Consider the following 12,848-nt stretch of genomic DNA (forward strand, 5'->3'; position numbering starts at 1 on the left):
GGGAGTTCAGCAATAAAGACATAGTGGAAAATTATAAATAAGAGTAATTCGCTCAGCAATTGACATATATCTGAATTTAAACCTCATCTTATTATTCAATTGATTTTAATTTACTAGTAAGAATATTAAATAATTAAACATGGCTATCACTATTGGTATTAACGGTTTCGGTCGTATCGGACGTTTAGTCTTAAGAATCGCTTTACAAAGATCTGACATCAAGGTCGTTGCTGTCAATGATCCATTCATTGCTCCAGAATACGCTGCTTACATGTTTAAGTACGACTCTACTCACGGTAGATACAAGGGTGAAGTTACCTCCAAGGATGACTCTTTAGTCATTGATGGTCAATCCATCAAGGTTTTCGGTGAAAAGGACCCAGCTTCCATTCCATGGGGTAAGGCCGGTGTTGACTACGTCATCGAATCCACCGGTGTCTTCACCACCACCGAAGGTGCCCAAAAGCACATTGACGGTGGTGCCAAGAAGGTCATCATTACTGCTCCATCCTCGGACGCTCCAATGTTCGTTGTTGGTGTCAATGAACAAAAGTACACCCCAGACTTGAAGATTGTTTCCAACGCTTCTTGTACTACTAACTGTTTAGCTCCATTAGCTAAGGTTATCAACGACAAGTTCGGTATTGAAGAAGGTTTAATGACCACTGTCCACTCCATCACTGCTACCCAAAAGACCGTTGATGGTCCATCCCACAAGGACTGGAGAGGTGGTAGAACCGCTTCTGGTAACATTATCCCATCTTCCACTGGTGCTGCTAAGGCCGTCGGTAAGGTTATTCCAGAATTAAACGGTAAGTTGACCGGTATGTCTTTGAGAGTCCCAACCGTCGATGTTTCTGTTGTTGATTTAACCGTCAGATTGAAGAAATCTGCTACCTACGAAGAAATTTCCGAAGCTATCAAGGCTGCTTCTAACGGTGAATTAAAGGGTATCTTAGGTTACACCGAAGATGCTGTTGTCTCCACCGATTTCTTAGGTTCTGACTACTCTTCTATCTTCGATCAAAAGGCTGGTATCTTATTATCCCCAACCTTCGTCAAGTTGATCTCTTGGTACGATAACGAATTCGGTTACTCTACCAGAGTTGTCGACTTGTTAGAACACGTCGCTAAGGCTTCTAACTAACTAGCCGACCCTAAGTTGTAACCATGTTATGGCTTATCGTTCCTAGTATATATGCGTAATAAAATTTATTTATTTTAGTCGTCTTTTGCATGTAGTAAAACCATGAATCCATCCCATCCCATTTAAAATTATCTAAATATTCGTACTATTTTGATTCAATATCAATTGTAGTGCGTATTTAGAATAAACAGAAATATTTATTTATGATTTGTTTGTAATTACGTTTTCATTCGTTCTTTCACATACGCTATTGTATTCCTATCTTAAAATCGATATCACCTTGTTACCATCACGACCAGTTTCATGGATAAATTATTTTTAGATCAAACGTTTAAACTATACAAATCGAATGATACTTTACCTCAATTGACACAACCTCAGCTAGACTATATTTCAACGATAATATGCCAATATCTATTCCAAACTTTGGCTAACGATATAATATCAGAGTATAGATCGTATCAGGATTTATTCACAGACTTTAAAATTACACACAACGTACGACAATTTAATCACTTTACGATCACTTACATCTCTGTAAGACACAGAGGATTACTACCAAGACAAACCATAATATTTATCAAATCTCCAAATAATAATGATGAAACTCGACCGTTTAATGCGCTAGTGATGATAAAAGCAACCAATTCATCCTTGCTAAGCGTACTTATTCAGGTGATTGAAAATTTAGCCACCGAAGTCCCAATAATTATAAGGGACTTAAGGTTTACAGAAAAATACCTCAATCTTATAATAAATAATGTATCAAGTGGTCTTGTTTCCATGAATAACTATGCAGAAGTTATTGGTGACGTTGAATTAATATACCTGACGAGTCACCTCGTGTCGAACGATTCATTAAGAAACATCACCATTAGCGTCCCCGAAAAAGACATACAAAATTTAGCAGATCTGCAAGGCCTTGTCGAAAACATTAATGCTTTCTTGAAGAGAACTAGTCAATTGAATTTCAATAACATACCGTTATTTAGGTTTACCTCGCGATTGATCAACTTGTCTCAAGATGGAAAACTCAAGATATCCAGCGATAAACTACATCTAGTACGAAACTCGGATTTTATCGATAATATTTTTACATCTAATCAACTGCAACATGACGCGTTAGAAGACCAGGAAAACCCGTTCATTTGGTTTCTTATTGGGTCAATCTACAATGAGAACTTTACTCAATTATAAGGCTATATGTCAAGATTAGCCACATAACTCTATTGACCAAAATATATCTACTATCTATAGTAAATACTAGTCAATTGATATATATTTGTATAATTTATAAGCATTTTTAACCATTATACGTCTGTTTGTTATTTAAGGGTTTAAAATTTTTCTGCGTGAATACTCGGGTGTTGAAAACACGTACTCACTAATTAATTTACAAATTTCAAGACAATAATATACTATTTACTTTCATTTGACTACACATCATGTCTTCATCTGGGATATATTCTGGAGAGAAAGATGCACTCCGTAGGGTGGGTAAATCCTCTACTAAGAATGATACCGTTGACTCTATCAATTCTTTAAATGAAAATGCTGCTCCTGATTTTGATAAATTGAAAAGGACTCAATATGACGAAACAAAGGAATTCATTCTGTCTTTAAAGTTTTTGGAATCTTTCTTAGCACCAATCCTTTTCACCATCTTATCATTCAGCGTTAGATTATACAAAATTGGAATCAATGAACACGTTGTTTGGGATGAAGCACATTTTGGAAAATTTGGTTCATACTACTTGAGACATGAATTCTATCATGATGTGCACCCACCTTTAGGTAAAATGTTGATTGGTTTATCTGGTTACTTAGCCGGCTACAATGGTTCATGGGATTTCCCATCTGGTGAAATGTACCCTGACTACATTGATTTTACGAAAATGAGAATCTTCAATGCTACTTTTTCAGCTTTGTGCGTTCCTTTGGCTTATTTTACCTTCAAGCAGATTGGTTTCACTATTGCATCAACGTGGTTATTTACATTGATGGTTTGCTTGGAACTTTCTTATGTTACTTTAGGAAAATTCATTTTGTTAGACTCAATGTTACTTTTCTTCACAGTCGCCACGGTTTTCTGTTTTACGAGGTTTCACAACTTTAACTCGGACCCAAATACAAAAAACTTCAGCAGAAAATGGTGGAAATGGTTATTATTGACTGGTTTTGCGATTGGATGTACATGTTCTGTTAAAATGGTTGGTTTATTCGTTACTACATTAGTTGGTATTTATACCATCACTGACTTATGGAATAAGTTCGGAGATAAAACTATCACTTGGAGGAAGTATTCTTATCACTGGATTGCAAGAGTAATTGGTCTTATCATAGTTCCGATCATTATCTTTTTAATTAGTTTTAAAGTTCATTTTGATTTATTGTATAAATCTGGTACAGGTGATGCTAATATGTCCTCATTGTTTCAGGCCAACTTACTTGGTTCTGATGTTGTTGGTGGTGCAAGAGAAATTTCAATTGGCCACTCCGTTGTTACATTAAAGAATCAAGGTTTGACTGGTGGTTTATTGCATTCACATATTCAAACCTTCCCAGAAGGTTCAAAGCAACAACAGGTAACTACATACACTCACAAAGATACGAATAACAACTGGGTGTTTCAAAGAGCAAGAGGCATGGAACCATATGATACTGAAAAGTCTCAAGATATCGATTATGTTCTTGACGGTATGGTTGTAAGATTAGTTCATCCAATGACTGGTCGTAATTTGCATACCCATAATATCCCAGCTCCAATCAGCAAGTCGGAATGGGAAGTTGCAGGTTACGGTAACTTGACACTTGGTGATTACAAGGATAATTGGGTTGTTGAAATCATGGAACAAAATGGTGAAGAAGACAAATTGAGACTTCATCCATTAACCTCTTCATTTAGATTAAGGAACACTGAATTAGATTGTTACTTAGGTGTATCTGGTAATAATTTACCTGCTTGGGGTTTCAGACAAGGTGAAGTTGCCTGTTATCAAAATCCTTTTAAGAAAGATAAGAGAACTTGGTGGAATATTGAAAACAATGCCAATAAGTTGTTACCTCCTAGTCCTCCTGATTTCAAATTACCAAAAACCAGATTCCTTAAGGATTTCATTCAATTGAATTTGGCAATGATGGCAACCAATAATGCTTTAGTTCCTGACCATGACAAGCAAGATGATTTGGCTTCATCTGCTTGGCAATGGCCAACGTTACACACAGGTATTAGAATGTGTTCATGGGCTGATGATAAAATCAAATACTTCTTAATTGGTTCTCCTGCTACTACCTGGCCTTCCTCTATTGGTGTGATTCTCTTTGCTTTTATTGTATTATTCTACTTGATCAGATGGCAAAGACAATACAATGACTTCCCAGATCAACAAAAATTGAAATTGTTCACTATGGGTGGTATTTATCCAATGTTTGGATGGGGCTTACATTTTATGCCATTTATTATTATGGGTAGAGTTACTTATGTTCATCATTACGTTCCAGCCCTTTACTTCGCAATGATGATTTTCTGCTATGAGTTAGAATTATTCACCTTACCATTAAGAAATTCTTCATCTGCGATCCTGAAATTGGCATATGCATTAATTTTTGCCGCATGGTATGCTATAGTTATTGGAACCTTCTGGTACTGGAGACATGTTTCTTTCGGTATAGAAGGTCCTAAGGAAGACTGGACCCATTTGGATTTATTACCATCTTGGAGAATTGCAAATGATAACTATTAGGTGCAATCATTGATATGAGCACGACTAAAAAAATCTCCATGCGCTCACTCACTCCATAGAAATAAGTATGATCATTATTAATACACCCTTTATATACGTTAAATAAATGATTTCGAAGCAAATAGTATTAAACTAAACAATGATTTCAAAGTTTATACAGAGAAATGTAGTAATACCAACTACCAGACAGTTAATCAGGCCTAGCATGACGTACTTAACTTACAGACACGGATATTCAACCGAAACAGGTACAAAATCAAATACAGCACCTAAAGCATTTAAATCCTCGTCGTTCAATCAACCAAAAGAGATCCCTAAGGCATCAACGAGTCAAACGCAAACTGCTGAAGTACCCCAAGAAGATATTGATGATTTTAACATAACGAAGTTGATCCATGGAACTACGGACATGAAGATCGCAATAACTAAGAGGGCCAGTAATAAACTAACGAGTATTGCTGAAGACGATAAGAATCCTAATGCTGCGTTAAAAGTTGAGGTCGAAAGTGGTGGGTGTCATGGATTTCAATACAATTTAAAGTTGACTGACTTGACTGAAGAATTGAAAGATGAGAACAATGAGCTTTTGGTTTTCAAAAGAATGGGTGATGATGGCGAGGTAGCGCAAGTTGTATTAGATGATTCTTCATTACAGATTCTTCAAGACTCGAAAGTTGACTATACAAAAGAATTAATTGGTAGTCAGTTCAAAATTGTTGACTCACCGTACACTTCTACGGCTTGTGGTTGTGGTGCATCCTTTGATTTTGATTTTGAAAAGTTAGAAAAAGTAAGGGAGAGAGAAGCTAATAAGTAAATACATAGAGTAGACCTTTAAATAATAAACATAATGTACATATGAATGAATATTTATTGAAATAATTGAATATTGAACGTAGATACATCATAAATACCATATCCCAACGAATATACAACATTGATGTGTCATTCCAAAGCCCTCAGTTTTCTTTTTTTTTAAGATTGTTAATAATTTTTCTGAAAACATTAGTTTAAATCCTTAATACCCTGAATACTCTTGCTAGCAAAAAATCGAACATCAACGTCGTCATCACTTTGCAATTTTTGTAAATTTGGTAATATTTCATTATTAATTAACTTCTGAGCACCATTGTCCTTTGATTTAACTAAAGTCTCAGCAATTACTAAATAAGATTTTGCAATATTGAATCTAATATTTGGGACGGAATCATCAATAAAGTTATTAATAAAAGGTAATAATTTAGATACTATAATATCATTATTCATCACAGGAATTAATTTGGTGATTGCAAACAAGCATGTTATTCTGATGATGAAATTTGAGTAATCAATCTTGTTATCCTCATCTATATTTTCATTTCCGCTATTATTGTTATTCAATAACCTATTGATAATTTCATTATCTGCCCAAACTGAACCAAATATAATAGTAAGCTCTTTCAAAGTATTAACTGCAGCATCTCTAATTGCAAATACTGGGTCCCATAACCAAGACATGCATAATGTCAATAATTCATCATTGAAAAACGATTCACCTAATTGATTAGCTAATTTTGGAATGTATTCAATTATAGCTAACCTAACTCTCCATTTATTATCTTGAGCTAATTCAGTGATGGCCGGTAAGAGATTAATAGACAATAAGTTAATACCAATTATTTCATTGACAACGGATAAGTTCGAGATTATGTTTAATCTTACTTCCGGGAACTCGTCCTTCAACATAACTAAAAATATCGGTAAAAGGTTATCTATGGTAGATTGTTTTCCCAATATTGGGGATAAATTAGTTATTGACGATGCTAATGATGATCTAACATTTTCATGAGGATCTTGACTCAATTTATTCACAATTGGGATGATCTTATTTAAAATTGCTTGGTTAGTTGTTGGGAAATTACTCAATAATTCACAGAATTCAGGTAATTGCTTAGCAATGGCCTTTCTAACTTCACCTTCATTATCATTCATTAAGGAAATAAAAGGATCGATTAACTTTGACAAGTCGCTTTCATCGGTTGCAAAGTTCTTAGCAATCTTGCCGAATCTGTCTGCTGCAGTGTATCTAACTCTCCAGCTTTCGTCATTTATTAATTTCAACGAACTAATTAAAAATTCCGAATTATGACTTTGGTCGTTGACCTGTTGGAAAAAATCTAAGATAGAAATTAAAACATCAATACTTAAGAACTTAACTGAATCTTGTTCATCGTTGATAAGATGTTGGAATAATTGTGAAATAATTTCCCAGTCTTTATTGGTAACCTTGTCTTCGTTGTTAGGATAATTCTCCGTAAACCAGGTTAATTTATTGATTAAATTTGGTAAACTGTTAGCAGCGCTTCTTCTAACCATTGGCGACTCGTCGCATATCAACTTATAGAAAACGTTTAACAAGTCTCTTCTAGTACTGGAGTCAACCTTAATTATGATAGATTTAAATAAACCACAACTAGCAATCTTCTTGGAAAACCAGTTACCTTGGCTCAATGATTGGATCATAGGCAAAAAAATTTCAATCAATTGATCGTGTGCTAATTCAAGACTGATGTTGTTCAACGAATCGATTGCCTTGTCCCTCACAATAGGCTCTTCCATTGAAGCCAAAATTAACAAAATTTGAATCAATGGCTCGCAGTTTTCACGTCCCCCAATTAATGGAACAAAATCTCCCAATTTATTTGCCAAAACAGCAAAAACTTCTTCTTCATCGTCCTGAGCTACGTCATTTAAAAACGGTAATAATTCGTTCAATGTTCTTTGCGGTCCCAAAGCAATTGCAATAGTATCCAACTTTTGCATAGCTTCTACCCTGTTAGAAACATCATCATGCTTCAATTCGTCCATTAGTAAGGCCAATGGATATAAATCATCGTGACCACTATCCATTATCGATTTTATTTTTAATTATTCGTTATATTGTAGGTTTTGATTCTAATTAGTCAATGTTTAATCATGGACTTCTCAATCCTTCGTTCACTCTAGAATCTGCGGTATGCGCACGTAAGGCTTTATTTTGATTCTTCTAGCCAATACTGGTTATCAAATCAATACGTATATAAATACTATTCTAGTATACGAATGGTACAAGACCATAGTCATATAAATTTTTACACACCTATATCTGGTTTTGTTCCATAATTCTTATAAGAAATGTGTATAATTTAATCGTTGATATAATCGACCTGGCTTTTAATGTTGGTCAAACACCTAGGCGGGTCAAGTTGAAAAGGTTTAAAATCTACAAATGAGGTAGTTGAACTATGCTTCTATATATGAAGTAACATGAGTCATATAATGGTTGGTTTTAGTCGTGATTGATCTTAATTAATTTTGACTATTTACTTAACTTGGCCCATAGTACCAAATCGTGGGACGGTATTTTACGCGATTTACGTCTGAAGTGTTTCTTCAGGGGGCCATTACATGCGTGGAAACTAATTATCAAGATAACATACATAATATACCGTGATGCCACAGCCATCTAAATTGGACATTTTGGATTCTCGTTTGTCGCCAGAGGACACTTTTACCTTTCATAATGAATTGCACAAGCAGCAGGAACAGAAACAAGAATATTGGAAATTTGAAATTGTGCCAGATTTTTTTAAGCAGTCAGACTCGGAAACAGACGAAACCACTTTCAACTACTTGAAAGAAAGTTTCGGGAGAGTCAAGTCCTGGAAGGACGTTTTTGATGGTTTAGGCGGGCTAAATGAAACTGCAGAATCGAACGTATGCTACAAGGTGTTTTTTTTAGCTAGGCACGGTCAAGGATATCACAACTTAGCGCACGATAAATACGGCAATGATGCGTGGAATGACTACTGGTCTAAAATAAATGGAGACGGTGAGATTGTATGGGGTCCAGATCCAGAATTGACCGAGTTGGGACAGAACCAAGCAAAAGAAAACTATAAGCAGTGGCAGATCGAGCTCAAAGATGGATGTAGATTGCCCACCAAATGGTTTGTTTCACCATTATCCAGGTCTATAGATACCCTTACCATGACGTGGGAAAATATTACGAAATTGGGGGAAGCTCGCCCGTTGATCAAGGAAAATATTAGAGAAACTATTGGTGTCCATACATGTGACATGAGGTCGACCCGAAGTATAATAGATTCGAAATACTCTCCGAAGGGCTATGTAATTGAACCGGGTTTTGCAGAAAAGGACATCTACTTCAAAAAGGATTATCGTGAAACTGTCCGGGAACATGCCTTGCGTATCAACGAGTTTTTCCAGGAGGTTTTTACCGTAAAAGATGATATTATATGTGTTACAAGCCACTCCGGTTCTATCAGAGCATCGTTATTAGTGTTGGGCCATAGACAATTTAGTGTTGGCACCGGTGGCATGATTCCAGTCTTTGTGAAGGGAACTAAAATAGTCAATAAATAGAGTGGATCGATTTAGAGTGTTTTTTTAGATACATTAAAGTTAATCAAATTGCATGTATTCACGTTTTCACTCTCATCGCATTGAGCACGTTTTCAAAGTAGTTCATAAAACCATAAACTCTAACTTCAGACTACAGCCTAACTCCGATTAAGGTGGAATATGCATTCGGTTAGATCTACTAATAGAGGCTAAAGGTTTAGGTAATTCTACACCGCACTTGCATAATAATATTCACCCTCCCAAACAAACTAAACGTTCGCTAATCTTTAGTTTTAATTAATACTCCTCTAGCTCGTCCTACTTATAATAGCCGTTGAGCTTATACAACTCATGACACATTTTATTCATTCAATCGGCTCCATATGTTCGGTCTTGGTTGCACCCTATTCGCCTCAAAAATTCTTCTTAGGGAATTGTCTCCCCCACTCTACCCTCAAGTTGCACGAATTTTCATGCACTCATGCAATACGCCTACAGTATCAAATTAAGCCCCATTATACTAGCACATGCTGAATATGAAAAGACCAGGCCTATAACATGGCTGGATACATGATAAATACCATATCCGATATCCCAATCCAAAAGTCCTGTAAGCTATATTTTGTTTCTATATTTATTTATTATCATGTTGCAAACTAACCTATATTCTTCAGAACTGAAATTTTACCGGTGAAATTACGTTTGCTGTATATATGCTCATATCTACAGATTATCCAAATATACAATGTTGTTGGGGAACTTGTACTGTTAGTTTATACTCGTGTGAGTCTTATGAGAACTATTTGTCTAATAATGTAGTCATGTAGGCAATTACGAGTCAATATGTACAATACTGCCAATAAAGTATAACCTCATGTGACATTAATTAACGATTCTCGTTTTCTGTCATAAATAATTGACTGAGAGTGCTAATAAACCAATAAATTAAGTGCTAGGTCCCATGTGGTCTTCCACCAGCCGCATCACGAATTTAATTGTTCCTTTGTCCTATATACAGTACCAACATCTTATCGACTTTTTTAGTTCAAGTTATTTCATTTCCTTAGATCCATTCGGAACAGGCTTGTATATATAGGTAGGAAAACGACGAAACATAAAAAGTAGCAACGATATACGTGACGAATAAATATTTGAGTTGATACATATATATGAAGTTCGGCAGTAACCTCAACCATCTATCCATTAGAGAGTGGAAATGGTACAACCTAGATTACAACGATTTAAAATATAAGATTCGAATCTTAACTCAGGAGGACAACTACGAGATTCTGGAATTGTATCAAGATTTTGTTAATAACTTTAATCGAATTAATTTATTTATTGAAACCAAAAATGATGAGTTGATACGAAAGGTTACATTTTTTGAAGCAAACTTCAACCGGCTTTTAGAGGAGTCAAATATTAATACTATTGTCAAACAAATCAATTTTGACGAAATCTTCTATCAAACGATTGAGATATCGGTTATTTTGAAGAAGCTTTTGAAGTTTATCACGATACAGAAGATAGCGTGCCGGAAGATCTTCAAAAAGCTAGTGAAATACTATGCGAACAAAACGGAAGCAGGTCAATTTGTATCGAGCTTAAAGGACAAACTTAGCAGAAATGAAAGATCATTTATTAATTTCAGCCTAGCTAATTTGACAGGTAGATTGACACTATTATTTAATTCTATCAAGGTGGAAAGGGGTAATTTATGCCAATTCGTTAACGAAAAATCACATATACCGAGATGTAAGAGAACGCTGCTTATATCCCTTTTTCATAATACTGACGATTTGGAATTTGACTATAACATACTGCTAAAGAAGAATTTTCTGATGAGTTGCTTAATTTCGGCTGATGTAAATAACTTAAACGAGTTATTTTTGAACTTAAATATTTATCTTGGGTTCAACAACTGTAATGTTGACAAGGAGCTGACTCGGATGTCCTACACATATTTATTTAATGATAACATGAATGATGAACCTTGCACTATTATTACTCATGAAGACAAAAAATATTCTCTTATTATTGCATGCGTCGGTGGATTAAGAAAATACTCGTATTGCCGTATCGAGACCGATATTGCTGATTCTTTGCTTAAGTATTTAATTGATCCATCGAAGAACGAAGTCTTGGATAAGTTGCCAACATTATATGATGATAATCTAACTAAGGCAACTATAGATCTGATCCTTAACAACAAATTGTCTCCTAAATTCAGACTAATTTGTAATAGATCAAGATTTTCTTTACTGAATGAAGCGGATCTTCATCAAGAGCCTGACACGTTTCACAATCCTGAGGATGACTACTTGATTACAGTAGATGAAGGTATTCTTACGACAAGTGATATTAATATTGTTTCTAGCACTAGCTTCGACTTTGATCGTACTCATTTTGAAAGGTTCCCAATCAACAAGTTGTCTATCTACACGAATGACTTGAATTTGTCAAATTTCGAAGATAATCTAACTTCAGAGATAAACAACCATAAGATAAGCAATAAGTTCCAAATATCGTACCTTAAAAAATTACCAACGAGAATACAAAAGTTGGTTCAAATTCATTCCCTAAATTTGTTCAAAAATTTGGACTTATACCAATACATGTTGTCATGCTACATGAACGTAATTCCAAATGATAAGTATATCGATAATCATTATTCAGTGTTGCTTAATCTAGATTTATTCAAATCTTTTGAGAATATTGAAAACTATCGAAATACTTTAGATATTGAAACAAAGCTCATTAATTCTAAGTCGGATCAAATCTTACGACACCAATCATCTTTGAAGTCTCTTCCTGATTACTATGCCAAGCATACACAACCATCAGAAAGGCCGTTGCTATCCAAATCCCACCAAAGGAATAGTTTATTATCAAATAACTCATCCCAAACAGGGTTATACACTCTTCATAATCTGTATTCGCGTGAGAATTTAAACAACTCTCTAACTTCCCATACGTCCATTCTAAATAGTGATCATTCTGATGAATTTGATGTGGATAGTGAGTTAGAGTACTATGACAATAATAACATAGCGAGCATGAATTATGAGTCGGGTGATTCGGTTATCAACAAAGTCATTTTGACAATAATACAATTAAAGAGAAAGGCTTATGGTGTTTCGCGTGATGTTGAGAGTTATGGCAGCACAAACGAACGTTACAATAATTACAAAAAAGACCCTTCGATTGTCATTCGATCCACGTTCAACGAGTATCAGTATCAGTTTGAACGTGACTTCGACAAGATATTATCATTTTTTTACTTCTCCCTTATTTTTATATCCTTGTTTATATCAGGGGTTGAAATAGGTATTATCTACAGCATTCTCCTGAGCCAGCTGAACTTTGACAGGTTTCCAATCGTTCAGAACATATGGCTCATTCTTGTTATAATTATTGGATTAATAGTGTCTTCCTTCTTAAGTTTAATTAGCTTATTGCTAATCTTTAGGAGGTTCCATTCTTGTCCCAAGTCACATTATCTAGTAATTACTTTCGGGAGTTTTCTTATTATAACATCATTTTTTTGGTGTATGTTTATTCTATTCTTTTAACAT

At 35.0% G+C, this 12,848-nt stretch overlaps 7 protein-coding genes across 7 annotated transcripts; 6 read left to right on the forward strand and 1 right to left on the reverse strand. All coding sequences in view use genetic code 12, as the record gives it.

Moving 5' to 3' along the window:
• Positions 1 to 139: 139 nt before the first annotated feature.
• Positions 140 to 1,147, forward strand: DEHA2F04796g (DEHA2F04796p; the record flags this gene model as incomplete). The annotated part of the gene is made up of 1 exon (XM_460571.1): positions 140 to 1,147. One exon carries the CDS (start codon positions 140 to 142, stop codon positions 1,145 to 1,147), a length of 1,008 nt encoding a protein of 335 aa, XP_460571.1.
• A 303-nt stretch (positions 1,148 to 1,450) lies between these two features.
• On the forward strand, positions 1,451 to 2,344 carry DEHA2F04818g (DEHA2F04818p; the record flags this gene model as incomplete). Its single annotated transcript, XM_460572.1, has 1 exon — positions 1,451 to 2,344. The coding sequence occupies one exon, from the start codon at positions 1,451 to 1,453 to the stop codon at positions 2,342 to 2,344; it is 894 nt and encodes a 297-aa protein (XP_460572.2).
• Positions 2,345 to 2,592: 248 nt separating this feature from the next.
• On the forward strand, positions 2,593 to 4,890 carry DEHA2F04840g (DEHA2F04840p; the record flags this gene model as incomplete). The annotated part of the gene is made up of 1 exon (XM_460573.1): positions 2,593 to 4,890. One exon carries the CDS (start codon positions 2,593 to 2,595, stop codon positions 4,888 to 4,890), a length of 2,298 nt encoding a protein of 765 aa, XP_460573.2.
• A 205-nt stretch (positions 4,891 to 5,095) lies between these two features.
• Positions 5,096 to 5,707, forward strand: DEHA2F04862g (DEHA2F04862p; the record flags this gene model as incomplete). The annotated part of the gene is made up of 1 exon (XM_460574.2): positions 5,096 to 5,707. The coding sequence occupies one exon, from the start codon at positions 5,096 to 5,098 to the stop codon at positions 5,705 to 5,707; it is 612 nt and encodes a 203-aa protein (XP_460574.2).
• A 188-nt stretch (positions 5,708 to 5,895) lies between these two features.
• DEHA2F04884g (DEHA2F04884p) lies at positions 5,896 to 7,779 on the reverse strand (the record flags this gene model as incomplete). Its single annotated transcript, XM_460575.1, has 1 exon — positions 5,896 to 7,779. One exon carries the CDS (start codon positions 7,777 to 7,779, stop codon positions 5,896 to 5,898), a length of 1,884 nt encoding a protein of 627 aa, XP_460575.1.
• Positions 7,780 to 8,361: 582 nt separating this feature from the next.
• Positions 8,362 to 9,294, forward strand: DEHA2F04906g (DEHA2F04906p; the record flags this gene model as incomplete). Its single annotated transcript, XM_460576.1, has 1 exon — positions 8,362 to 9,294. The coding sequence occupies one exon, from the start codon at positions 8,362 to 8,364 to the stop codon at positions 9,292 to 9,294; it is 933 nt and encodes a 310-aa protein (XP_460576.1).
• Positions 9,295 to 10,442: 1,148 nt separating this feature from the next.
• Positions 10,443 to 12,845, forward strand: DEHA2F04928g (DEHA2F04928p; the record flags this gene model as incomplete). The annotated part of the gene is made up of 1 exon (XM_460577.1): positions 10,443 to 12,845. The coding sequence occupies one exon, from the start codon at positions 10,443 to 10,445 to the stop codon at positions 12,843 to 12,845; it is 2,403 nt and encodes an 800-aa protein (XP_460577.2).
• Positions 12,846 to 12,848: the final 3 nt, after the last annotated feature.

Source organism: Debaryomyces hansenii, assembly GCF_000006445.2.
Source record: "Debaryomyces hansenii CBS767 chromosome F complete sequence".
NCBI lineage: Eukaryota > Fungi > Ascomycota > Pichiomycetes > Serinales > Debaryomycetaceae > Debaryomyces > Debaryomyces hansenii.